The 27,510-nt window shown below is 47.6% G+C and overlaps 1 protein-coding gene across 1 annotated transcript in view; it reads right to left on the bottom strand.

The window, feature by feature from the left end:
- Positions 1-844: 844 nt before the first annotated feature.
- Positions 845-27,510, bottom strand: part of MTMR4 (myotubularin related protein 4) — a 96,898-nt gene continuing 70,232 nt past the window's right edge. Inside the window, exons 8-19 of the mRNA XM_067537723.1 lie at positions 20,589-20,702; positions 14,516-14,712; positions 14,106-14,234; positions 13,261-13,372; positions 12,601-12,796; positions 10,991-11,176; positions 7,910-8,080; positions 7,601-7,755; positions 5,410-6,667; positions 4,857-4,964; positions 4,354-4,442; positions 845-3,919 (exon numbers count right to left, since the gene is read on the bottom strand). Of these exons, the coding sequence (XP_067393824.1) occupies positions 3,742-3,919; positions 4,354-4,442; positions 4,857-4,964; positions 5,410-6,667; positions 7,601-7,755; positions 7,910-8,080; positions 10,991-11,176; positions 12,601-12,796; positions 13,261-13,372; positions 14,106-14,234; positions 14,516-14,712; positions 20,589-20,702 (2,893 nt within the window). The 3' untranslated portion in view covers positions 845-3,741. The remainder of the gene's footprint in view (positions 3,920-4,353; positions 4,443-4,856; positions 4,965-5,409; positions 6,668-7,600; positions 7,756-7,909; positions 8,081-10,990; positions 11,177-12,600; positions 12,797-13,260; positions 13,373-14,105; positions 14,235-14,515; positions 14,713-20,588; positions 20,703-27,510) is intronic.

The following is a 27,510-nucleotide window of genomic DNA, read 5'->3' on the forward strand; positions in this document are numbered from 1 at the left end:
TAGACAAATTCAAACTGGCAATCAGGTGCAAATTTGTGAGAAGGGTAATTACCCATTGGAACCGCCTAACCTGGAATATGGTGGCTCCTCAAAGACTCCAAGAATCTTGAAATTGAGAATGGACTTTTAAAAAAAAACCAATCTGCTCTAGCCCAATCAGAAGCGATGGGCTTTCTGCAGGAATTGCTGGGTGACATTCTCTCACTTGTGCTATACAGATCAGACTGGATTATCAGAATGGTCCCTTCTGGCCTTCACAGCTGTGACTCTGCAATAGTAATGCTCCTCTAACTCCTCTATTGCAGGGAGATGCATTAGATTGCCACCCGCGCACTCTGCCAAGTCACAGGCAAAGCAAGTGGAGCACTGAACGTATTTCTCTGTTTTGCCCAGTACACTGGGTATCAGGCTAAGGAAGGACTCAGACACCGATCCGTTTACGTGGGAGCCGGTAACATGGGAATGACCTCTGCTTAGTGGCAGTGGGAGGAGAGAGAACTACTGGGATTTACTTCCGAGCAGAAGTGTAGCAAGCATGCTGATCAGGTGCAGATGAACTCTTTATACAAGCACTGGAGCAGAAAGGAATCTCCTCACCCACCCATCAAGGGATAGACATGAGAGAGTTCTTATGCACTTCTGAGGGCAGAAGGACAGGGGTTTGACAAGAGAAAGGCAGTATGGCTTAGTGGGAGTGCAAGAGCATGGCTTCAGTTTGTTTTTTGCCCTGCCACAGGTGGCTGAGAGAGGGGGAAGCAAATCATGGCCAGGGGAGGGGAGAATTTGATCTAAAATGGTAAAACAATAGAATCCAGACTAAATAACAGGGCCAAAACACAGCGGCACTAATATAGAGATTTTATTTCAAATGTATTGAGTCTTACAGCACATTGTTTGTCACAACGCTATTGAACTGATTTGGAGGTTTTGGCCAGCACATTGTGACACTGACACCCACAAGAGCTGAAAGCAGTTTAGATTAACCAGGCCTGAATCAAAAGGTCCAGGAGTATGGGCCCTGACTTTCTGCTGCCTTATCGCTTGCAATCACTTCCACCTGTGGAAAGTGAGGACCAATCAGAATTGTGCTCTCACCAGGGGATCAGTGTCTTAAACCCTTTCCTCTCCATAGGTGGAAATCATGCAAGGTACAAGGCAGGGCAGAATCAGAAGTATGACATCTGTCTCTCCCCCCCCCCCTTGTTTTTTGCTCTCAGTATGGAACAGCAGCAGAGTCTGAGCAGATACCGTCTCTTCGGATCATGCTAGCTTTGCTTTCACTATTGGATTCACAAAACCAGGAGGGCCGAAATGTGAAAGTGCAGGAAATGAATGTGGTTTTTACTCCTTCAACTGACGTTTGAAACCCACTGGATTTTACAAATAGAACTGGGAGGTCATAACATGGTTTGAATAGCCTAGTATTTGTCTGGTTATTTACTAGATAGGGATGATTCATACCCCACTCCCTCACCCCCAATGTGGAGTCTTAAGTATGGTATCTGTGGTCTCTTTTTTAGTTGGAGACAAACAAGTTACCCAGCTATAAGAAATGTCCATGGTTCCATGCTCATTGCACCCACCAGCATCTCTCCAGATTTCTCAGGAACCAAGTATCAAACTCTGCTCACAAGGATCCAAGAAAAGGGCAGAAGCTTATTTGTAACCCATGATTTCCTAACTTGTATCCTAGTTAGTTCTCCTTAAAATGAGCTGGGCTGTTTGGTGTGTAGCATAGGGAAGCAATAGAGAGGAAATAACCACAGATTTCAAAATGGGCAACTCTAAAAGTTATGTCTTCTCTGCAGCAGACAGTAACGGAAGTCAAATCCAAGAGGAACTTCTAAGCGGTGTTGGAATGCACCAGAGACCATTTAAGAACATAAGAACGGCCATACTGGGTCAGACCAATGGTCCATCTAGCCCAGTATCCTGTCTTCCAACAGTGGCCAATGCCAGGTGCTTCAGAGGGAATAAACAGAACAGGCAATCATTGAGTGATCCACCCAGTCATCCACTCCCAGCTTCTGGCAAACAGAAGCTAGGGACACTTCAGAGCATGGTTTTGCATCCCCACTCATCCTGGCTAATAACCATTGATGGACCTAGCTTCCATGAACTTATCTAGTTCTTTTTTGAACCTCATTATATCATGGCCTTCACAACATCCTCCAGCAAAAAGTTTCACAGGTTGACTGTGCGTTGTGTGAAGAATACTTCCTTTTGTTTGCTTTAAACCTGCTGCCTAGTCATTTCATTTGGTGACCCTAGTTCTTGTGTTATGAGAAGGAATAAACAACACTTATTTACTTTCTCCACACCAGTCATGATTTTATAGACCTCTATATCTCCCCACGCCCCATCATCTCTTTTTCAAGCTGAAAATCCCAGTCTTATTAATCTCTCCTCATATGGAAGCTGTTCCATGTCCCTAATCATTTTTGTTGCCCTTTTCTGTACATTTTCCAATTCCAATATATCTCTTTTGAAATAGGGTGACCAGATCTGCATGCAGTATTCAAGGTGTGGGCGTACCATGGATTTATAGAGAAGCAATGATATTTCTGTCTTTCTGTCTCTGTCATGTAGGATCAGATGCTGCATGTTATGCCCATCGCTGTATCTTTTGGTTAAGTGCCATATTAGAGTGAAAAAACAGACTGTATAGCCTCTGTCGGCTGGCTTTCTCCCCTACTCCCAATTTGGTATCTATGCTTCATTCTCCCTTCTTCGGGTTACATTAAGTGCACAGAAATATATAGCAGCATTTGGACTGAAACCCTCACACACACCGAACAGCACATTCCAGGAGGTAAAACAACACACTACGGCCCACCCTCAAGGTGTCAAGTTTTCAGGATAAAGAGCAACAGGAAGAGGAGGAGATGGAGGCAGCAGAGGGGAGGAGGAGTAACACAGAAACACAACTTATGTTTCCATCCCAGAAAGAATCAGGGTGTCATTCCTGTGTTAGCACCAGGCTGTGACACTGCGAGGGGCTAGAAGTACACAGGCAGAGCAAGAAGAGAACAAACCAATCCCCCCTCTCCCCACACAATACTGCAGGGAGATAGAGTCTAGTGCATTCGCCACTGTCTGCAGGACCTGGACATTGGCAGAGATCTGTTTGGCCTCGGAGAGAAGCCCCATCTTGTCTTCGTACAGAAGGAATTCCTTTTCCACACCCAAGAGAAGGTTAACCCCGTGATGGCTAATGAGTTCATACGCCTCATCCACAAAGCCAGTCTGCAAATCAGACTCCATGGAAAGAGAAGCAACGGAACCTCTCTATAGGCTGAGCCTTTCTGAAGGGACAGAGGTACCATTCAGAATCCACCCTCTTCCTTCCTGTACAATGCAAACTGCCTTCTGCAGGGTGGAGAGAAGAGTTTGATTCTAAACATGCCTTTCTGTTGCTGTTGGGTTACTCGCACAGGCAGTATCTGTGAAAGCATCACTTTCCAACCCATAGGAGAAAGAGGTGGTGGTCTCCTATTTAGCCCTCGGTCTTCAGACCAGTGTCTGAACACTCTGGTACCAAGGTGGGCCCACTGTACTTTCTCATCTGAATTCCTCTGCTTCAGACAGATACGGGATCAAGGAGGACTGCTAAAGACAGTGCATTTGAGTTTGGTGTTCAAATGCTGCACCAAAGACCTTCACAATTATAGCGGAGGCAGAGCCTTCCCTCAAATCTGCGAGCAAAAAGGCTTGGCATGGACAGCGTCCCTTGTCCGGCATTCAACTGGAAGCTGTGGCGATGGGTTTCTTCAGGTGCTGGCTCATGAGCTCCCTAGCACGAGACACCTGGATGTGATCGTAACAGGAGTTGCAGACAAGGACTGGGTCGTAGAGCTGCTGATCAGGAATGGGCAGCTTCAGATGGCAGCAGCCAGCACAGAACACGTTCCCACAGTTCCTGTTAAGGGGTAATAAAAACAGAGAGCAGTGACAGCAGGGAATGGGACAGTGACAACTCCATAAAGAAGAGGGCCATGTCTAGACTGGGGGAGCCTAGGGCCAAACACAACCAGCAAACACGTTCTTCAATCCTGTCTACACTAATGTTCAATTATGCGATAGTTCAGAGACGTTAGCTGACATGCTTGTAAACACCATCTGCATTCCTAGTCTAGACGTGGCCAGAGGGAGGATCAGAGACCCCAGGACAACAGCGATAAAAGACCCCAGAGGGTCAGAGATGCCAGGGGACTGTGTGCAAGGATGGATGGATAGGGAAAGGGAGGATCAGTGATCTGCACTGAGGGGACAGAAAGGGCAGATCAGAGACGTGGTCGTTGGGGAGGAGATGGCAAAGAACAATGGGACATGCCAGAGGCGGCTGAGTGTTACCTGCAGTGGTGCCTCCGCTTGGCGAGCCAGAATTCACAATCACAGTTAAAGCAGTGAGAGGCCATATGGTCCGGAACCCACCGTGTGACCTGGGGAAAATACCAGCCTTCATTAGCACCGCTCCCAGGAGCCTGTGACAGGCTGGCGAAACAGTGACATTGAGGAGGACATCTGGAGCCTGGGTTAGGGCGTGACACTGGGCCAAAACACACACTAACCCATGTGGTTGGTCTGCACAGCAAGGTATGGAGGCCCAGCCTGGGGAGCCGCACCTCACCTAGCATCACACAACATGGAGCTGCTCCAAGGAAAGCCTGCACCTATCCTGCTACGTCCCACCTAGCGAGGGAAGCAGAGAGCTAATCCCACCATACGTCACCACCTTGCACGACAGGAACGGCTGCCGTGAGCCTAGATCCCATGCTGCCTTGCAGCACCTCTCCCCTTCAAACAGAACAGCCACATGGCAGACAAAGCCCACCCTGCTGCACAGGGAGATGTACCTCAGTCTCCTTCTTATCGACAGGCTCCCAGCTTGCTTCAGACAGGCAGTCCTCACTGTGATCTGAGAAGTCCTCGGTGTCACTGCTGTCCGATTCCTTTAGACAGGTCTGCAGAGAGAAAGCCAAAGTCACTTCCAGCCCAGACCCAGAGGGATTCTCTCTCCCGCCCGCTCAGACTGGCTCTGGCACGGTCACTTCCCCGCTCAGGAAGCAAAGGGCAGGAGAATCAGGACTAGCATCAACCCCGTGTCTTGGGAAGAGTGGATGAAGGACTCTCTGGGTACAAGGAGCGTGAAGGCCAGGCGGAGGTGGGACCTAGATGAGAGGAAGAACTCTCTTCCCTCCTGGGAAGCAAAGGCTGGGAGAATGTGGAGTCCCGGAGGAGCATTAAACCCGCATGCCAACAGGAAGCGAGGGGTGGGAGAACGTGTGAGCCTGACATCGCCTGCCCCCCATGGAGACAGAGAAGAGTGGAGACGTGACGGGCAGGACGTCATGCCTCACTACTGGGTCAGACACTGTGGAAGGTGCCACTTTACAGGCCATTACTTACGAAGTCATCTTCATAGTCCATCTGCGGCTCAGCCGGGGGGGCACAGCAGTGACGTATATCCAGCCTCAGCTGGAGCTCCCGCACCTGCTTGCGCAGCTGCTCTACTTCCTGCTTGTAGCTGGCTTCAATCTGCCGCAGCCTGTGCTGAATCACATCTGTGGGGAAGGGGAGCCCATCATCATCCAGGTACAGAGGAGGCACAGGGGAAGGGCAGCTTGGTGCCACATGCCTAGAGCCAGACACCTGCTTCAGGTGGCAAGGTAGCCATGGCCGGCTAGGCTTCCCTGCAGGGCCTGTGCCATGTGAACTGGGATGGTCCAAGCAGACGGGGGGTTTCACGCCTTCTCTTGGAGACCACTGGCTACCGAGGCAGAGCCCTGGCGCCCGCAACTGTTTGCTGCTCAATCTCTTGTTGCAGCACCCATAGGAAAGTAGCCGCCTGGTTACTGTCTCCCCACTGGGGAGCGACGTCACCATCCCCTGGAAACTGTCCCAGTTGGAACCCAGGAGGGAGAACTCGCTGGTCTGGCTCTGAGAAATGGGCCTTTGCCAGAGCTCCAGTGGCACTGTCGCCACCCGGCCCATTTCTTCACAGTGCCCACTCCTCCTGCTCCCACTTTTGCCAATGTCTTTATGTTGATGGGGGATGCTTGGCCTGGGCATTGGGGTGTTCTGATGTGAGACACTTGGTGCAGGGGTGTCCTGGCTGGGAATGCCCACTGCAGGATTTAGGGTGGGTTGGTGGGGGGGTTTCACAAGATCCCAGCTTCCATTGGATTCCAAACTCGTTGCTTTTGAAGGATCAGAGACACACATTTCAGGCTGCTCCCCAGCTCTGACACAAGTCCTGCAGATGTTCTCCTGTCCAGGATGCTTTGGAGCTGGGCTGATGCCATCTACATCCTGCAGCTTCACCCTATCTCCCAATTCTGTCTCAGGAAAGATGCTGCTGGCTGGGGGAGGCACCCAGCCGCTTAGCAGCTTGCAATGCACGTGATGATCAGTGTGGCTGTTGCTGGTTTGCAAGGGGTGAGCTTTCTCCTGTTCCCCTGCCACCTGTTGCATTTCTGCCACAACCACCACGCTGCCTTCCTCAAGGTGCAGTTCAGTGCCCTCTGTGCTGGCATGTCTGGGCTCCAGGCCCACCCTGACTTCCTGACAGTGGTTGTTCAGGTTCGGATCACTAGAAGTACGGGTCAACGGGCTGCTGGAGTCACAGGCTGAAAGGAGGTCATCCATAGATCTCGTCTTTGGTAACCTGCAACCAAGAAGCAAAGCTTGGATTTCCGGAGAAGGAACTTGTACTACAAAAATCCCAACACCTGCCACCCTGTACCACAGAGGCCCTTGCACTTGAGGCAGGGGAAGGGAACTGCCCACCACACTGGTGGAAGGATGCTCTGAGGTATGACGAGAGAGCACATTTAACAGAGTTACACTGCATCACCTTGGAATTTAGGCTTCCGGCCAACATGTCAAAAATGGCCCCAACCAGACAACAAGAACCTCCTCTAATATCTAGTTTCCTCATCAGGCTGGGGTAGGGCTGGGGTCTATGTAGCACCAGGCAGCCCCTGGAGCACAGGAGCTACAGCTGGAAGAGCCTCCCTTTGGATACCCAATGCCAGTCCCTCAGGAGTTATTCTCCACTGATCCGGAGGAGAAGGACGTGCCCAAAGTACTGCCCTCCGCCTGTGTGTGAAGGTGAAGGCAGCCGCAGGGTCAGGCTGAGAATGCACAAGCCAGTTAGTTGGGAGAGGCATGGACAAGTGTCTCACAAACTTCCTCTTCATGCCCTGCTTCCTAGGTAGAAAAACAAACATTCCTAGTGCAGCCAGCACCAAATCTGGGCACCAGTTTCCCTTCCCCCTAAGGCCTCACTTCTATTACTCCCAGGACACGAGAAGATGGCCTTCAGGCAGCTACATGAAATCTCCCCGTGATGCTCCTGGCATGGTGGGGAGCTGTGTACTCCCTCTGCCAGGTAGCCCTGGAGACTACCCTGCACAGAGGGGTGACGCCGGCACCCTCAGGACACTTGTGCCCTAACTTTTCAGAACAAGCATGCTGAGTGCTTCTCATGGCAGATGTGCGTGTGTAATGTCAGCCAGAGGAGAGGGCAAGTGAGCAGGAAAGAAACCCAGTATCGTGGTGGAAAGGGAACCCAAGACTGGTACTCTTTTTCCCCTACCTGTCCAGAGATCTGCCATTGAACTCCTGGCTTTGGGATCCTGGGGGCAGGTAGCGGTCCATACCCTCCTCCCCTAGAGGACAGGGAGATGATGCTGGAAGGTACACGGCTGTCCAGAGATGTAGTGCTCGCACATGGCACACAGGGTGCAGCACCTGCAGGACAAGTTACACTCAGGACAGGACAGAAGGGAAACTCTCCCCATCCAAGGTAAACCAGCCTCCCTTCCCTCCAACCCAGTTACCCTTCCCAGACAGTTTCGGCTGCTGGCCACAAGCCCGTACAGCAGGGTCGTGGGCTCCCGCTCACCTGCTCGGTGCCAGGCATGTAGAGGAGGTTGTGGAAGTTCTTGTTGCCAGCTCTCAGGAGGGACCACACTGAGCAGGTGCGTTTGTAAATATTGTGCATCTCTCGCTCACATGGGTTGTTGCCCAGGAAGGTCCCATAGAGGCAGGAGTATGTGTGCTGCACCAGCTTCACCTGCACCGCCCAGAGAAAAGAACAATTGTCAGGGCCCTACGAAAGCAATTCTCCCTCACACCTGGTATAACGCGACCCCCACCTCACCTAGGGGACAGTACACCCCAAAGCACATACTCCATCCCCCGTCACAGCTCTCCTCCCATCCCATGGGAGAGGGTAATCCAAGGATCATTTGATGCCAACTGGCAGAGGGCACGGGGGATGCACAGGGTTTTATAGGAAACCCCTGGGTTGGATAGTTGCATAATTGTTCACCAAAGGGTGGCATGTGAGATCTCTACCGAGAGCCAGCAGCCCACTGGTTGTCACAGTCATTGCCAAATGTACATGTGGATAATATTTAAAGAGTTATGTGCCTATACGAAAAATCATATTCTTAAGGCCTTGGAGTTAAGGCAGGTCATCAAGAGGTGACATACCTCAGAAATGTTCCTTTCAGGAAGGAGATAACTGACACTTATCTCCCTGTCTGGTCATTTGTGCATTACATACCTCGCAATATATGCCTATCTGCAAACTGAGCAAGGTGTGGACTGAGAGATTGCAAAATCTACGAGAGAAAATCTTCAGGAATAAACAAACAGCTGATGGGTGCCCTGTTTATTACTAGAAAGGACTGATGTGGGGTGTCTTGGAGAGCTAAGAAACACACTGAAGCCTTCAAAGAGACAAACTCTCATGAAAGGATGGTCACAGCCAGCCTGGCTGTTAAGCTCTACAAGGATTTTAGATGAGCAACATTCTGCAAGACATGAGAGTATAATTAAGTCTGGGTTCTAGAATGGGTGTTATGATTTTATTTTATATGAAACCATTTGTTTCCAATACTTGCTACTACCTGAATCTCTGGGCTTTGTTAGATAAACAGATATACAAGTGCTGTGTGTTAAGCAGAGTGCTGATCTGAGGTGGAACTGGTAAGCTGGGGTGCACTGTTCCTTTTGAAGCAGCAAATCTGTAAATACTGTGAGTGTCCAGTGGATCAGAGGATGGACACTCCAGGCCTGGGTTGGAATGAGACGATCGCTAACCTGTAGAATGACAGTGGGGCCTGTGTAGGCCGAGAGGACAGGGCTGATGTTGCCTGTAGCTGGTGGAGTTGGGGAGCTGTCTCAGAGCCGGCACAGACAAGGCTTCCTCACAGTAAGGGCAGGCGGTAGTGAGATGCCTCACAGCCCTGGGTACTCCCGGGAAGTGTCAAAGAGGTGGTGGTGATGGAGGCTGGGGATGTCTACTGATCCTGCCATATGAGGGGGTCAACCTTTTGTAACCCTGACCATGTCATATGACTGGCTAGAAAATAACACTGATTTTTTTCCTAGCATTCCCTGTCTCTGACCCTTATTACCTGGTGTCAGAAATAAACTAAGTCTGTGGCAGAAATGGAGCAAATAAAACCACCTGACCCTTCATCTGGCAGAGAACTGGAGAAGGCGGCTGCAGTGCTTCCAAGATCTCTTGGAAACAAGTGGGATTGCAGAGAAACTGGGGCAGGCGAAATCCTTCTCCCTGCTCCATGTGGCAGGCACAGAGGCCCTGGAGGTCTACAATACAGCCCCATGGGAACAGAAGGGGACTGCAAACTGCTAGACAAAGTCATTCAGCTGTGTCAAGTACACTACGATTCAGGCCAGAAAGGGAAAGGCACATTCTTCACAAGAAACCAGCTTTCTATGTAATTAAGTCATATAAATTTGAACAATTAACAGATGGACTAATTAGAGACCACTTTATGGAGTAACTGATGACGAGGTTAAAGCAAGGATACTGCAAGAAGCAGACTTGACTTTACAAGGAACAGCAGACATCTGCAGGGCTAGTTAGAGCCATGCTGCCTAAATGAAAGTGTTAACAAGCTGTGAAAGAACTGAAATGAATCTGCTTAAAAATACCTATCAGTACCAGTGTAAATAAAGTACAGAGACCAGATTTGTTTGCAACATGATGGAAACTGAACACTACCTAAGGGTGTTCAAGCATAAGGGAACAGTGTCATGCAATCAAATCAACCATTTTGCAAGAGCACAAAATGCAAACAAATAAAAAAAGCAAACTGCATTAACTAATTCATAAATAGAGGACAAAATTTCAAGAGAGGGGGCTTTGTTGGGTCTTTTATTAAATTTACAGTTATTCTACAACACGTTGGTTTAGGACATTGGAAATCAATGAACAAAATGTGAATATTAAAATTGATATTGGGAACTGAGTGCTACTTATTCACAGAAAATATATACAAAAAGAGTGACCATCCATTAAAATAAAAAGATGAAGTGTTTTTCATATAGCAGGCAAAAAATGAACCCACAGAGCAAAGCTGTTCTAGTATGTCTGTGGAACAGATACCACCCTGAGTTTGAAATAGGAAGCTGTGTGTATTTGGGTTGAAGAGCAGGCTGCAAATACAGATGATCAAATGCGTTGTAACAGGATGGAAAATATTCTTAAAGAATATGATGAGGTGTTGAATAGTCTGGAATGCATTATAGGTTTAAAATTCCCAGTGACAGATCTAAGTGGGTGAGCAGGAACACAGGCACCGTGTAAAGTTCCATTCAGACTGGAAAAAAAGTAAAAACTGAACTAGACTGGACAGCACAATCAAATGCAAATAAGCAAATATGGACATTAACTGACTGTATTAACAGTGCAGTCCCCATAATCAAACTAAACACGTTAAGGATTTGTACTGATACAAAAGCTTCGAATGAGACCGAATAGGAGTGCTCTGCATTCTAGCCTCCACCGTCTAGATGCCTCATTGGCTGAATTATATCCATTTTCTCTCTGACGTTTACCTAAATCACCTTGCTTTTCCCAAATAAAAGAGCTCAAACTCTCAGCTGTCCCTCTGTCCTAGCTCATATTTAGCAAGAAATGAAGAGGCATTTGTTTGCAAGTTCTTACCAGGAAAGCTTCATTGAATTCAAACAGGCAAGGGAACTGCTTGAGCAGCTGATGAACAGAATCTAGCCACTGAAGAAACACTGGACACTGCTCATTCTGGTCTTCCACATTCTCCTGGTGCCCACAACGATCACCAAATTTGTGACCAAAATCCAGCCAGTCTGATTCAATTAGCACCTGAAAACCCTGTCAACAAAGAAGAGTGTTAACTGCAGCACCAGGTACCCGGCAGGGCAAGGCAGCCCCAGTGGCAGAGCTAGAGAGAAGCTTGCACTTTCGCTAGTTAGAAGCAAAGCATAATGAAAGCTGGTGGTTACTCTGGCTTTATTACAAGAACAAGGCCTTTTCCATAATACTGAACAGAGACTTTCAGAGACTTATAATCCAAATGTGAAGGAGCGGCCACATAGCAAAACCTTTGGGTACCATGTAGAGTAGGAAAGCTGCTGAACCCTGAACATAAATGGTCACTTCCTGTGGCAGAAGCTCTTGTGAAAGCTTGATGTGTATCACAACGCAGTGGCATACAGATCACTGAAGAATACGTGAGAAAACCCTTCCCCAGCACAGCAACTCTTGGAAATTGTGTGTGACAGATATGGCGATTTCCTACAATATCACTGGGAGACCTTACTGAGTTAAGTTATAATATCTTTAGGATCCACGGTCTTAAATGAACGGTTCATGTATTATTGTGGACCAAGATTGTATGTAGCTTCTCGGGAGGATGGAGAGGAGGGCGGGAAGATGTTACAGATGTGAGACCTGGGGGTTCAAAGGACTTTATATGCCAGACAAGAATGGACTTTTGGAACAAAGTGTGAGTGGTCTTCCTGGGAAATAGCTAGGGGGAGTGAATGCAAATCCCCCACCTCTGATCATGCAAAAACCCAGCCTTCTGAAGTGAGCCTCAGGAGTGAGCTATTTGCTGACCACTTGTTATAAGAAGCCAAGATTAAAGGCTCAAGCTGTAAAAAGGAAAGACTGAATTATTCATGGTGGTACTGGTTCTAAATCCGAGACAGATATGAACTGGTAGTGAAAATCCAGTTGTGGGTTTTGAAGCACTGACATCTACCAGAGCCCAAGGTTGGCATTGGGATGACCTCTGGTAAGCTTTTTAGCATGTGTGTAGTTTCTCTTATTATTCTTAATACATTTTCTCTGTAATGCTTTCACCTTAAGAATAATGTGCTTGCTGATACAGAGCTGCCTGGTAACTTACAATCACAGCCCATTACATTGGTCATAGGCTCTAGAAAAAAAGGGGAAGTGCAGACGCTGGTCTTTTAGGTGGTGGGCGGCTTTCTTGGGATATCACAGTGTATGCAGGGAACTGTGCAGCCTGGACAAACCTGGTTAGGAGAGAGGCAGACGTGGGTCTCTGCCCCAGAGAGGTGACTGTTAAGGAGTCGGGAGCCTAGAGTGCGTCTCCTTGAATGATACAGAGGGGGAATACAGGTGCAGTTGCCCTGCATTGTGACATTTTGCAAAGCAGCTTGACTGTGAAATACAATTCCACTCCATATTCTTCCTTCTGCGGCTAATCGCAGGCACACGCAACTTCTTAACAGAAGCTGAACTAACAGAACAGCACTACTGTATGGTACCTCCAAGGTCCTATAATAGGGGTCCAGAAGAATCTTTGCCAGTGCTACAATCTGCGGGGTTCTGTCCCAGCCATCCGAGCAGTGAACCAACACTGGGCGTCCCTCTCGGTCAACTGCATTTGAGACCAGAACTGCTGCCTTCAACATGACAGATAGGTGCTGCAGCCACTTGGTGCTCTCCAGGGCTGAAAGCCAGCTACAGTGCATGTAAAAAGAAAGAAATGGCTTGTTAGCTCTCTGCTAGAGGACACTTCTAACCCAAGGCTCTTTAGAGTCCTTTATAAATACTACTGCTTTCCCCACACCAGCTCCCAGAGGGGAACCAGCCAACTCAGGAAGAACAACACAGAAGCCAGCCCCCAAATTCTACTTTTTTTGGACACAAAAACCATGAGGTCTCTACTGAAACACACAGAAGAGTTGTGTGTTCACAGTGTCCCCCAAGTACAGGGAAACAATGTCCCCATAGTACGTATTGATCCCAGAGAACACAATGGCCAAGCTCTGTGGACACGCCAAAGAGAAAACCTCTCCAATTCCAGAGCCAGCGACCTGGATCAGGAGACTGGGTGGCAATGAGACAATGAGAATTTCCTGATGGAGAGGAAGACAAAAAGCAGGGAGTGGTCCGAGAGCATGATGGAACGGAAGAGCACTTACTTGCTTGGATCTGGCACCTGGCTGCAGACAGCACGCAGGTACTGGAAGCTGTTCCTGATAGCGTGGATATTGGCCATGCCCATGAACACCACCTCGCAGTTTGGATAATACTCTAAACACAACAGATGGAAAAGGTTGGACGGATCGGCTGCAATCCAAGCATCTCACTGCAGGTGCTCTGATCACAGCCGACAGAACAGGGCGTGCTGCCCCTCGCTCCTACCCTGCATTCCTGACCCCTGGCAGCTATCCGTGCAGCAGGTCGGCAGCCTGGCCGAGCGGAGCCTCAAGAGCAGGCAGGCAGCCTTGCAGTAAATCTAGGACAGTGGTCCCCAAATGATGGGGCACAGAGAGGAATGTTCAGGGGGGTGCACAGCGGGGCCCAGGCCAGCCCCCACAGGGGTTAGGGGGAGCATCACCAGCCCAGCTCCGACCTCAGCCGCAGCTCTACTCCATCTCCTGCTCCACCCCAGCCAGCTCCACCCTCATTCCCTCTCCACCCCCAGGCCAGCTCCGCCTCTAGCCCCAGCTCCTCCCCCATCCCCAGTTCTGCCCCTCTGCCGAGCCAACTGTGAAGCAATGGAGAGGGGGCGTGGGCAGATTCCATTATTGGTAAGGGGGCGCACCACAGGAAAAGTTTGGGCACCACTGATCTAGGGGCTGGACCTCAACATTAGCAAGAAGGGGAAGGGACAGCATGAATCTTGCCACTCTTCCCCAGGGAGATCTGTGTATCAGACACACTCCACAGACAGCCCCATCCAAACTGTGTGTTCAAGGGGTCCGACAGGAAAGAGCCCAAGCCATGAGACCAGCTATTAAGCAGCCTGAGTGCAGTCTTATACCTTCACATTCACAGCCCCCTCCCTTTGCCCTGTTGGCAACAGCTGCGGTGTAGGATCTGGCATCCAGGATCAGCAGCTTCTGCGGAGCTCCTGCGTTCTCCACACCTGAACACGCTGTCAGTGAGGAATCTGCAGAGACAGGACAGGCTGAACATCCCCATGTCCAGACAACTCCTCCCATCTGGGCTTCAGCCTTTCACAGGTGCAGCCAGACACTGACAGCACACGTGCAGTCAGGGCCTGAAAGGGCCGAAACAGTTCATCTGAGTGTCATTTTTAAATCCCACCCTATAACACCAACTCCCCCAGCCACCAGGAAACAGCTGCCCAGCATTTGCATGCATCCCTTGAGCGGGACCCCAGCTCTTACACAGAGCCTTACACAAGCAGAAGGGAGTGACCCGTCTTACCAAAGTCTGCGTCGCAGGTCTCACTGCCTTCGCTGGCGCCATTGTGGGAAGTCCCATTGGCCGTCTTTGCTCCAGGGTTCAAGGCACAGGCTTTGGCGATCGAGGTCACAAGATACTCATCATCAGCATTGCGCCAGCCCCACCAGCTTATTTCTGGCTGACTGCAGCGCGCGATTGCAGCTCCGTTGTGCTGGTGTCTGAGGAAGAGCAGAGTCTCACTTGCCAGCCCACTACAGATACATCAGGCAGTGTACCAGCAAAAGAAAAGGTTCCCCTCCTCAGAGATTAGCGTCCTGCTTTGAAGACTCAATGTTGTTCAAAGTAGTTTCATTGGGAGGGGCCAGCGTCTCAACAGATGCGTTATCTGCACCAAAATCATGTCTCTAAAAGGAAGCAGCTGGCCTGGATTTCCTCAGCTCTGTCTCTGACAGCAATGAAGAATACAGCTCCCAAGACTCATACAGCAAGGGGACACACAGGAAATAGCAAATGGGTATAATGGGGAGAACTTGGCAGCTAGCTAAGACAGATGTCCTAAGGCCCCTGGGTTCACTCAGATGTTTGGCCAGTAAGATCACCACAGGGAATGGCACTTTCATGACTAGGCCTCTGTCAGGAAGCTGGAGGAAAAAATGCATAGGGGCCTAATACACCGACTCTGTGCCTTCCAGTGACTCCCCCACTCCCTCCAGGGGAATTCCAGCAGGGGAGTTCAGGGGCTGTTTCACTCCCTTTGGTGTGACGGAAGCAGAACAGAACAGAGAATCTGCCCTGCACTATTGATTGTGACCCCTTGACCTTTCTGAAATGATATGCTTGGTCTTTGGGATACAAAAATCAGAGACCAGTGCCCTAGAAAATGGAGCCAGCATCTACAGATGTTACACCTTAGCTACTGTCCAAGGTCAACTCTGGTAGAGAACATTCACAATGAGAACCTGACCACATGGCAACAAACAGGGCAAAATCTGTGCGCGCACAAATGGGGCGAGTGAAGGGAGTAATCCCTGCCCCCAGCACCAACTGAGGCGATGCCCAAGGCTCAGTAAGCTTCAGCTACACAGTGTACTGCTCTTGGCAGCGAAGCTTGATAGTCAGCTGGGCCTGCTAGCGAGGAATGGGCCAGATCTCCTTGTCTCAGCACAGAATACATGGGATTTGAGGGTACTGTCCAGTATCCCTGGGGTGTTGGTGCCAGGTCCAATAGGCTGATGGAGCTGCAGCTATCAGCACTGATGGGGCTGAGACCAGAGCTGGTTCACTGGATGCCAAAGCAGACTGCCACTGAATGACTGAAACAAGTCTCTGTCCTAAAGGGGACAAGCATGAACAAGGTCCACAAGCCTGCATCAAATGGCTCTGTTCCAAACACAGGAGGCACAGTTGAGGCTAAACTATGATGGTCTTTGTGTCAACATTTATAGAACGTAGTGGTTGAAAAGGGGTCCACACACACAAAAAGGTTGGGAACCACTGGTCTATACGGAGCCTATGTTAATACAATGGCAAAGCTGCCCCACTGAGCACTCAGTAAAAAAAGGCAAAAGTTCAGGTCACGTACCCCTGTGAATCACTGTACCCCCAGATAGCACCCTGTAACCTCCCCCCCGGTCATCATTTGTATGTGGCTGTGATATTTCCTACAAAGCAGGCCGTATAAGAGATCATTGGAAAGACCATGATCTGCTGAAACCCACTATTCTGTCAAAATATGGATATCGTTATTGTGCATGAAGTTATGAGATTTTGTTATATGGTTGTTTTTGAAATATGTTGAGAGTCTGGGCTTTCCAGTGGCAACAAAGGGGGTGACCCACACCCAGGCGGGCGTGAAACGACCACTGACCAGCAGGGGAATTGTAATAATTTCAATAAAAGAGTTGCGTGAGCACTGCACAATGGGGACTGCTCAACTCTGACTTCGCGAGGCCCACAGGACACATCTGGGCCAGTGTCTTTCCTGGGACATGGACTGAGAGTATAAAACAAGGGACAGTGCCCCACCTTTGCTGAAGGCAACAAGAACACTGGGAAGACAAAGATTTTGAACTGAGGAGATGAATCCCAGGCTGAGACGGGAATTCAGCCTGTGCATTAAGAACTGTAACCTGCCTGCAATGTCCAGTGGAGTGAGAAAAACTGCTTGATTCAGATATTGCTTAGTCTAATATTATTCAGAATTTAGACTGTGATTTTACCTTTTATTTCTCACGTCACCAACTTTAACCTCTATGCCTAACACTTATAATCACCTAAAATCTATCTTTCTTAGTTATTAAGTTTATTTTAATATGTTATCTTACCAGTGAATATGTCTAAAGTGTTTGGGGAATCTGTTCAGATAACAAAGGCTGGTGCATGTCCACTATCCTTTGACGAAGTGGTGAACTAATTAATGAGCTTGCGTTGTTCAACAGAAGATCTTGAGCAGTATAAGATAGTACACTTCTGGGGTGCAAGGCTGAGGGGATTTGCTGGCGTCTCCCTATGTGCAGTTCATGAGTGGCTTATAGAGCATTCATGCAACTTAGCTGGGTGTGTCCCTGAATGCTGGTGGCTGAGTGATAACACCTGGAGGGGTTTTGTTACTTGTCACTAGGCAAGGCATCGTGAGAGACAGTCCAGGCTGGAGAGTTAAGGGGCCACAGCAGTCCCTATAAAACTGCTCACCAAGGTGATCTTAGGGATTTCAGTAAGACCACTGAGGGCCAGATGGAAAAGGATTCCTGTGGATACACATAACCCCTGGACATAGGGCATTTGGTGGGGTCCTCCTCAGAACAGTGGCTCAGTGGGAAATGATGGTGTGGTGCCAAAAAGAGCGTTGTACTGAGACCTCAGAGTCCGAAGAAGGATCATCCCCTGGGCTGAAAGGGCGAGTATCAGAAAGACGTGCCAATCCCGGAGGCCCAATCAGGGCGAAGTCCGGGAGGACTGTTGTTGCTGGTATCTGAGCGATACCAGGAAAGGGGTTTCTCTCTTCGAGGGAGTGCTCATATGCATTCCAATTTAGGTGTGTGCGTGCCCCATGCACAGATTCCCGGAACCTTTTTCTCTAGCAAGCCCCGCAGGGCCAGCTCAGGCGCCCCCTGGAGTGCCGCACTCATGTCGCGGTATAAAGGGCGCTGCTGGCCCCACGGGCCTCCAGTTCCTTCTTTCCACCTCTGACGGTTGCTGGAACTTCTGCCACTTGCCGTTGCAAGCAGCAGTCCCTAGCTAATTGCATCGATTAGAAGATTAGAACGGAGCCCCGCATACTGTTTTTTATAAGGATAAGGTCAGGATGAGGCCCCACCCAGCCTTCCTTCCCAAGGTGGTGTCCCAATTCCACTGTAACCAAGATATTTTCCTCCCTGAGTTTTTCCCGAAACCACATGGTTCGGTCGAGGAACCGAGATGGCATTCGTTGGATGTCAGGCGGGCCCTGGCACACTACGTGGAGAGAACCAGACCCTTCCATAAATCGACACAGCTGTTTGTAGCAGTGGCTGACCGGATGAAAGTCTCCCCTGTCTCCACCCAGTGAATCTCCTCTTGGGTCACATCATGTATTAAGCTCTGTTACGAGCAAGCGAAAGTGCCACTACCTGGAGTGGTAACGGCACATTCGACCAGGGCACAGGCCTCTTCGGCTGCCTTCCTAGAGAACGTGCCACTGCAGGATATCTGTAGGGCAGCCACCTGGTCGTCAGTTCATACGTTCACGACCCACTACGCCATTGTTCAACAGGCGAGAGAAGACGTAGCGGTTGGCAGGGCCGTGCTGAGCAGAGCCGCTCGTCAGTGACTCCTACCCGCCTGCAAGGGTATGGCTACTTAATCACCTAAATTGGAATGCATATGAGCAATCACTCGAAGAGAGAAAACAAGGTTACTTACCAATAACTGTTGTTCTTCGAGATGTGCGCCTGAGCTGGCCCTGCAGGGCTTGCTAGGGAAAAAGGTTCCGGGAATCTGTGCACGGGGCACGCACACACCTAAATTGGAATGGATATGAGCAACACATCTCGAAGAACAACAGTCACTGGTAAGTAACCTTGTTTTTCATAAAGGTCTGGAACAGGGAAGACCCTGGTTCCTCCAGTCCAAAGGGCTCTCTGGGGACAGAATCTGGAGGGTGCTGAAGGGCTGCAGTATCCGGAAGTCTGAGCTGGTATCAGAACCCAGAAAAGGATTGATGCTGAGAGGGTGAGCACAGTAACGGGGGAACATCTCTGAGCTCATTGCTCCGGGACAGGGCGCATGAGGGTACAGTCTGAGTAGGAGGCCTGTGCGCATGTCAGTGCCAAGAGGTGTCAGTCAGTACTGAGGAAGATGCCTCCATGTTCTGTCTATTAGAAGATTTCTCCACACGCTGCTTCTTGTGCAGCACCGACAGTTAGTGCTGGAATTGGGGGGAGCCTCAGATGTGGCTCCTGAGGGACATGAGGTCTCCTGAGAGCAGGATTTATGGCAATCCTCCTTGTTTCCCTGGTTGGAGAAAGAGGCGTCTCACCTCTGGAGGTCCTGCTGGAGCTGCAGCAGCCACCAGAGCAGCCAAGGACGTTGAGACCAATGTATGCATGGGGAGGGTAGAGAAGCAGATCCACTGGGACTAGGGAGCATTCCATTAGAACGTCTCTGTCTTTCCACGACCTGCCTTTGAATCCCGTACAGACCTGACACTTAGATGGGACGTGGGCGTCTCTGAGGCAGTGGAGGCAGCTCGAATGCCCGTCACTATTAGGGAACGACTTGTGATAGGTCTGGCAGGGCTCAAGCCCCAGGGTCTTCAGCATAACCTGGAGTGCTAATGGACCAAAAACGGGTTGGAAAGACAAAGGTACGGGCGGGGGGACCTGCCTTTCTAAACCCAACAGTGTTAAAACTAAGAAGAGAAAAACAATAACTAAACAAAGGAAAACTACAAATAAATCACTAAATTCAGGAAGGTGGGATGCTGGGACTCAGTGGACATACAATCGCTCCATCTCGAGCTGCAGGTAGTTGTGAAGGAACTGAGTAGCAGCAGATCCACTCCTCTTCATATGTGCTTGTGTGAAGGCATGAGGTGGTGCTTGATGCAGGTGCGGATCCCACAGGCGCGGCTTTGCACAGGCACATTCACAGCCGACAGTGGAGAGATACGGATAATACTCAAAGAACTACAAATTTTACAAAAACTCACAACTCAATTAAATCAAAAGCAATCTGCCCTTGACCATAAAAAGACATCTCTAATCCATAAGGACCAGCGCATCTGCCAATTTCAGCTTTCTACCCCAGCCACGTTAGTGCTCTGGCTGTTAAATAAGTTTTACAACTTTGTGGAAGTTTTCCCCTAAGAGGAGAAAGTAATCTTTCACTGTTCCTGCTCGCACAAAACAGAGCCACTTTTGCTCAAACTGCTTTAAAAAAAAATGTCACTTTTGGGCAGAGACCAGGCCTGAGAAGTTTCAGCAAATTATGGTAAATGAATGGAAACATTCCCCCAACCTTGGCAACCAGAGTCACTGTCACCACATCTAATACAGGGGGCATGACATCAGCAGCTTTAACGTCTGACCATAGGCAGGAAAAACAAGACAGAAGATGGGGCGCTATGCCTTCTTATACATTGTCATGGCTCAATAATTCCCTGCACCAAGGCCTGCAAGTCACTAGAGAGGCTGCCACTTCTGCACGTGGGGTCCCAGACAGGACTATGCGGAAGAAGTATGAATAAGTATAACGTGCAGCTGCACACCCCAGAACAGCAGTATTTGTGCATAACGTACATATAACAGCTATACAAGCCAGCAGCACTAGGGCTTCCATGACGCTCTCAAGCTCTCTTAGCATCCCGTGAGGCACCAGGTGATACACACAACCTGATTTATAAGTGCTTCAGCTATAATACTGAGTGAAACCAGGCATGTGCCAAGTTCAGTTTGCTGTCCTCCCCATAGAGCTGCCATTATTGCTCATTGGAACATGGACATCACACCCATCCTTGCTCTAATTCTTCAGCCAGCACCATGAATGCAGGATAACTGGGGCTGGATTCGTGATAATGTGTAAGCAACAGGGCAGCTATTGTAGATTCTTTTTTTACCTGTACACAACTACTGGAATCCTTTTCCAAGACCTGAAGGAAGCCACATTCTCCAGCTCTTTGTCAGTGATCCAGACAGGAACTAGCAGCTTCTGAGGGTAACTGGTACAGAGTCTAGAAATAAAGTGACAGTGTAGATCAGAGCCCAGCAATGAGAATATGTGTCTCACTATATTTATGCTGAGAGAACAGAGAAGACTTTCAAGTCTGTCTGAACTCGACTAATAAGAACACAGGCCTATGGGTGATTCTTCCCATCCAGAATTAGGGGTGCTTAGACACGTCTAGATGGCCATCCATCTAGACAGTCATATTAGGAGGAAGAGCCAAAGGGAGCCCTGAAAACTGAGCTGTGTACAGGGATCTATTCCGTAGAATATGGGACCTCCATATAAGGGATTTTAATCTAATTTACTATCAGAAATATGTACATCCAAACAGGCAAAAGCATATTTTACTCTACATGACATTATAATATGTCAATGTTGCAAATTCAGAGAATGCAAATGGCTAATCAATCAAATGACTCATGTAAACATGTGAAGGCAGTGGCTCCCAACCTTTTTGGCTCGAGGGCCACAAATACCATTTTACAACCCTGAAGGGCCACCAGTCTATCAACTCATAAAAAATGTATTGACATATACACCATTAAGGACTACAAATCACTACATATTTAAAGTAAACATTTTGATGCTACGGCGCTCATTTTTGCATTCACTGTTTTACACCTACAAATGATCCATCTTCAAACCACAGGGTCTTTGCTCCTGTCCACTGAACTGAAGGACCTAGACCCATCCAGGTACTGGATGTGAACCAGAGAGAACTACACAAGCCTGCAACCCACATTTCTTCCAGAAACCTGAAGTATATGGACTCAGTATGTCACACGCTCACAGGCCACACGCTAGTGTATTGCTCTGGTGCTGTGGCTGACCCCTTGGGGTCAGAGTAGCAAAGAGCAGAGAGTTTAAATAACTGTCACTACAGACTGAAGCACGTGGCCTGGCAGCTAAGTCATGGCGGGTGGCCTGCTAAGTGCGGGCCAAACCATAAGGCACTAATTTTGAGAGTCCTGCCCCTCCCCAAGCATGGTGAGTACTGGCTGCTCTGCCATCAGAGCCTGCAACCCACAGACTCCTTGAGGATGTTATTGCTACCAGGAACGCAATCTTCTGACACAAAAGTGGAAGGGAACAAGATGCCAGGGACTCAAACAGAGGTCCGATTAAAGCTACTAAGATTGTGTTAAGATCCCACAGAGGAATCAGCGCTCGGACTGAAGAATGAAGACCAAGAAGCCCTTGTAAGAATCTTGCTACCATGGGACTGGAGAAGACTGATCCTCCCTGAATCCCTGGGAGCGGTTGATGGGACATGCTCAATCCCACATGCCAGCATTCACACCGCTCTGGTCCCGTGCTCTTTGTGGAGGAGGCAGACAAGTCCCCACACATCTTGTCGCAATCTCAGTCGGTCTTATGCCATCTTTTCCTCAGCACGCTTGCGGGGAGCAACTCCTCTGTTTCTTCAGAGAGGTGCCAGCTCCAGGCCAAGAAGCAGCAGCACTCTCAGAATCCAGTGTAGGACTTGGTGCCGAAGCAGGCCACGGTCTGTTCAAGCAAGTGCTGCTTCAGACCTTGGCCCCTGGCCACTTGAGTCTGTTCCGTGAAAGATTTGCAAATCAACACCACTCCTCGACATGGGCTTCACCTAAGCACAGCAAGCACAACACGTGGAGATGGCTGTTGGCGATCACTACCCCACACAATGGACACTACTTAAACCCTGATGAGGGTGTCACCAGGGAAATACTTAAATGAAACCTAACAATAAATCTAACACACCTATACCTGGGTTACTAATTCACTATATACATCTAGAAAAGTCACTAAGAAATAGAGCGACTGTGAGGTTAGAAACAACACAGAGCTCCAACTCCAGTCACGGGCAGAAAGAAGGAACGAAGGGAGATCAGCAAGTCACCACCTCAGATAGCCAGGAGAGGGGCTGTGGTCATGAGGCGCAAGCACCATCCCTCTACGAGTATTGCTAGGCAAAATGCTCTGGCTCCAGGGCATTGGGCGTGCACGTCCCTAAGTGGAATACATAGCTACATCTACTCAAAGAAGTAACTATCAGTTTTGCCTTGTTAAAGATGCTATTTCTATATAAAAACACACAGAGTTATCATCAGTAAGAAATACATTTTGCCTACATTCAGACACCACCAATTCAGGATGTGCGATAATTCAGAGCACAGATTAGCTAGAAAACCTATAGTGAGTGGGATGATAGACATCGGTTATTGAAGGGTGAGGTAGACATGGAGCTGCTATACAATAATTTTACGAACACTTTATGTGACCTAGTTACTGAGACAGACTGTTATAACTACATTAAGGTTAGTGGAATGTTTATGATACCCTGCTATGATTAACTGAATAGGGGTTGTCACCAGGAAGAAGACAGTGGCTCCCAGATAAGAACATCTTGAAAGACAATGGACAAAACTATTAGCTTCAAGGAACCTACATCCTGTCTCCAACAAATTTGCAAGCCTTTTTTTACCAGTGCTGGAAGCTACCAGACCAAAGGCTATAAAACAGTTGAAAAGTAACTTGATTCCTATGAAAGCAATGATCAAAAGACTGAGCAGGATTTAAAAACACTCCCTGAAACAGCAAGAGGGAACTGGTTTCTGAGTTAGCGGAACAGATTATGCCACTGAGAGCCTAGACGGCTTTAGGGAAAGCTGGGAGGGAAACAGGTTTCCCATCCCATGAAACTTTAAGATTTCAAGATTTCTCTTGTTCCGCATTAGGATGAATCCAAAACCTTTTGAAGGAGAAAGAGCCCAGAATAGCCAGTAGCCTGACAGTCAGGGAACTCACCTGAATGTGGGAGACAGGTTCAAGTCCCAGATGTGAATCAGGCAGAGCAGAGACTTAAACCTGGGTTTCTCACAACCCAGGTGAGTGTCCTGACCACCAGGCTACTTGCTGCTCCGGACTATTACTCTCCCTCGCTCCCCTTCCCACAACAAAGTTTGTTTTGATTAACTAACTTTTTTGTTTATTTACAATTTAATTTATTAACAGATTTGTTCTTTAACAACAAATCTCATAAAACTTGTTTTACATCTTAAGCAGCGATAAACTTAGTCTAAACACAAGTACACAGCTATAAACTGACCCATGGGAAGTCCCTAAAGCTGTGCTGATCAGACCTGCCACCAGTCACTTTCTTCTACTTTACGGTATTGATCACACATTGTGATTGATGCTTTTCTAGTCTTTGTCTTCCTCTTCTGTCTTGTCAGTGGATAGTGTTGGTTAAAGTCTTTCATTATCTCATGTTTAGGTCCAAACTTGTTTTTCTTACATTTAGATGCATAACCTGTTTATTAGTTGTCCTATCAACACTTCTACACAATATTTACCTTTGTTTCTGTTTCTTCTGATCTATTTTCCTTATATTAATTTTATGCTTAATTTTTACTGTTGAAGGGGTTTTTCCCTTTCTCAGTGTTCAAAAAAGTTCTCAAACTTCAGGTTTGGTGGCTGATGATGACCTTCTTCCAACAAAACTCCAAAATATTCCACCATATTTCTAAATACTTATTTTTTTGTCTTCTCCTCTGCAGAACTTTGACTTAATGAGTTAGCTTTTCTAGTACCAGAATTTCCCACACGTTGATACCAACCAATAGTTTTAAGAGAATCATTCCTCTCCTATCACTTTGCTATGGTAATTCTAGCAGCAACTACAAAATAAATTATCAGTTCTTAATGGCTTTTACCAAGGAGATTATATAGCTGCTAACACCCTGTTATCTCTCTTATGGAGTCTCCAATGGCTTCCCAAAATGTCTTAATATTGGGTCCCATCCACCATATATGGAGAAATCCTCCCATTTCATATGTTCCCCCATTCCTCAACTTTTGTGTCTATGCCTATTTCAACTTTCCAACTTTTCATGAATGTAGTTATTTCCTATCAGTAAGTTAGAAATTGCTTTGTATGGTGGAAAGTAAGTAAGTATTTATGTTTCATGGAAGTAGTAAGTATTTTTTCAAATTCTGTCAATTTTCTGCATAGGTTTGCTTTTGTATGGGGGTGCACTGAAAAATCTCAGTTGTAGTTACTGATACTTCTGCGAGTTGTTTTATTTCATCAAGTGATCTGAATGTATTGTCTGTGGACAGTTGGCTGAATTTTGATATAGCTGTAAGTTCCCAAAAGTTAAAACTTCCCAGGCTGTTACTGGGTTTAAATTCTGTTATCTACTATGGGCATTGGAGCTGATTGGTATGAGCTCTGCTTTCTAAATGAATTATCCCAAAGTTTCTCTTTTTGCTGTCATAAAAGAGTGGTTGTGTGTCAATTTTTACCTATAGGTTTTCTCTATCCATAGGCTCATGAGGAGTTGGACTGAACAAAAATAAGCTCTACCCAGTGCTTATTAGGGTTTGGTGTTATCCGGTGCATCAGGTTTCTGACCTGACTAGCTTGGTAATAGTGCTTAATGTTGGTAAAGTCAAGCCTCCGTTTTGCCCTGGCCTTTGTAAAGTAGGTTGCCTAATCTGGATTTCTTGTTTTCCCAAATGAATTTATCATAAATTGCCATTGACTTAAGAAGGTTCCTGGAATTCAAATGGGAAATGTTTGGAAAAGGAAGTGAATTCAGTGTCAGATATTCATTTATAATTTTGACTAACTGTGAAATTTCATATTTTGACCAATTTCCAGATCTGTTTTGATCTTCTTAACCAAATGGCTATACTTAATATTATATAAATCTTGCCATCTTTTAGGAATGTATGTTCCCAGGCATCTTATTGACATAATTACCCATTTATATTGATCATGTATCTCTTTCTGTAGATCAGAGCTCACACCTACATCCAGGAGTTCTGACTTGTGGTAATTTATTTTAAATCCTGACCCTTCACCAAATTTTAAGATTTCTTCCTGCAATTCTAGTGGTGTGAGAGCTGGAATTATAACAACTGCCATGATGTTGTCCGCATACAAGGCTAATTTGTGTTCCTTGTTTTCTACTGTAATTCTGTTTATTAGGATTATTTCTGACCGACCAAGCAAATGACAATACGTTTTGTAGAAAAATTCCCAACCAGGTCTAGTGTTGGGGTATCTATAAGAAGCTTAGAGTTTTAGACTTCTTATCATATGTGGAAGATGGATAGATACCTAATAAGCTAGACATGCACAGTCTATTTATTGTTTTAGGACTTTTCTCTGAAATGCTTTGATTCTAAATAAATGATGCTGTGCTTTAAGGAGGCCAACAGGTCAGTGGTACCATCATAGCTCCCAGAGGGAACAGGACTGCAGGTACTGAACCTGAGTCAGGCCTGCTGTGGTGATCGTGATTAGCACCAGGGGACTGCAGCCCCAGGGCCCGGTCTGAGACAGTGGGGGAATCCCATGATTTCACCCCAGAGAGATGATGGCCTCAGACCTGAAGGGTGCTCTCACAAAGACCAGGAGGGGACAGAGGGGCAATTTAGAACAGTCATTGTGAGAGAAGGGAGCATCAAAGCCCTGCAAAGCAGTTCTGATTTACACATACACCAGTGTGGAAGTGGGTGAATCAAACAGTGAATTCCTGGACTAATCTAATTAAAAGGTCTTGGGCAAAGTCATGGATATTGTCACAAGATGACAACAGATGACAGTCACACTGTTAGTCGAAAAACTATGGCATGGTCCATATACTAGGATGCAAGCTGTGAACCAGGGATACGCAAGATGCTGAATGACAAAATTACTGAGGAAGTGCACAAGAGGACAGATCAGGTATCAAAATAGCAGTGCCAAGAAAGGAGGCTAAGTGATCAGACCTTTTGTAGCGCTAAGAGAAGTAAATAAAAGGTATGAATAGCGTGCCTCAACCTGTACCTACAGTGGATTAATATTCGCAAAAGTTTTTGCCAAACTTGTGCTAACAAAGACTTCTGGCATTATCTCCTGAACTCAGAAAGTGGCAACCTTGATTTTGCACTGTGGCGGTTACACATACAGTCAAGTCCCTCTGGGACTTCTCAGGGCTTACCAAAAGGGCATGGATTCAGTACTGTGTCATTTACCTGGAGCTGATTGGTACATGGAGATAAGGATATCTTTCCTGACAATGAGAAACAGCTGGGGGAAAGATGGAGGGAAGTGTGTGTTTGGTTTCAAGAAGGGGAACTTGGGCTCAGTAGAAATAAATGTTGTTTGGGGCTTAATGAAATACAGCTATTAGCTGCAGCAGGTGGCATGAAGCCTGGGACAAAGAATGCGGACGTTCTTTGTAAAGCTCCAAGACTATTGTTATTTATTATTTGTATTACCGTAGCACTTTGGAGCCCTAGACATGGAGCAGGACCCTATTCTGCTAGGCACAGTACAAATACAGAACGAAAAGACAATCCTTGCCTCAAAGAGACAACAGAATACAGACAGACTGACAGACATGGGAGTACAAGGAAATAATGAGACATAGAAAATGAGACTAGAGAATGCAGGAGAGTTGTGCATTCCTTTATGGGAACCTGGGATTTTTTTTTTTTATACCAAATGATGTGAACATCTCAGCCAACGACTGATCAGAAAAGGAGCAATGTGGATGGGCAATTTTCAAACAGAAACAGCTTGGCAAAATTCCCAAACATTTCAATGGAAGAACCAGGCCCACCACATTTTAAACTAGACGCATCAGCAATTATTGCAACTTGCACTGCTGCTCTTAGCTACAGTGCAGTGCTGCTCCAATTCCATAACCCAGGGCGAGGAGTGAGGTATGGCTGGCACGCTGCCCATTCTGGGGTTATTAACAGGGGTGAGGAAAGAGGTGGAGAGGGGTCTGGCCAGTACATGGCCCTGCCTGGGGGTTACCCGGAGTAAGGGGCGG

This window comes from Emydura macquarii, unplaced genomic scaffold (genome assembly GCF_026122565.2).
Source record: "Emydura macquarii macquarii isolate MOO-44397 ecotype Brisbane River unplaced genomic scaffold, CSIRO-AGI_Emac_v2 contig_450, whole genome shotgun sequence".
In the NCBI taxonomy this organism is placed as follows: Eukaryota; Metazoa; Chordata; order Testudines; family Chelidae; genus Emydura; species Emydura macquarii.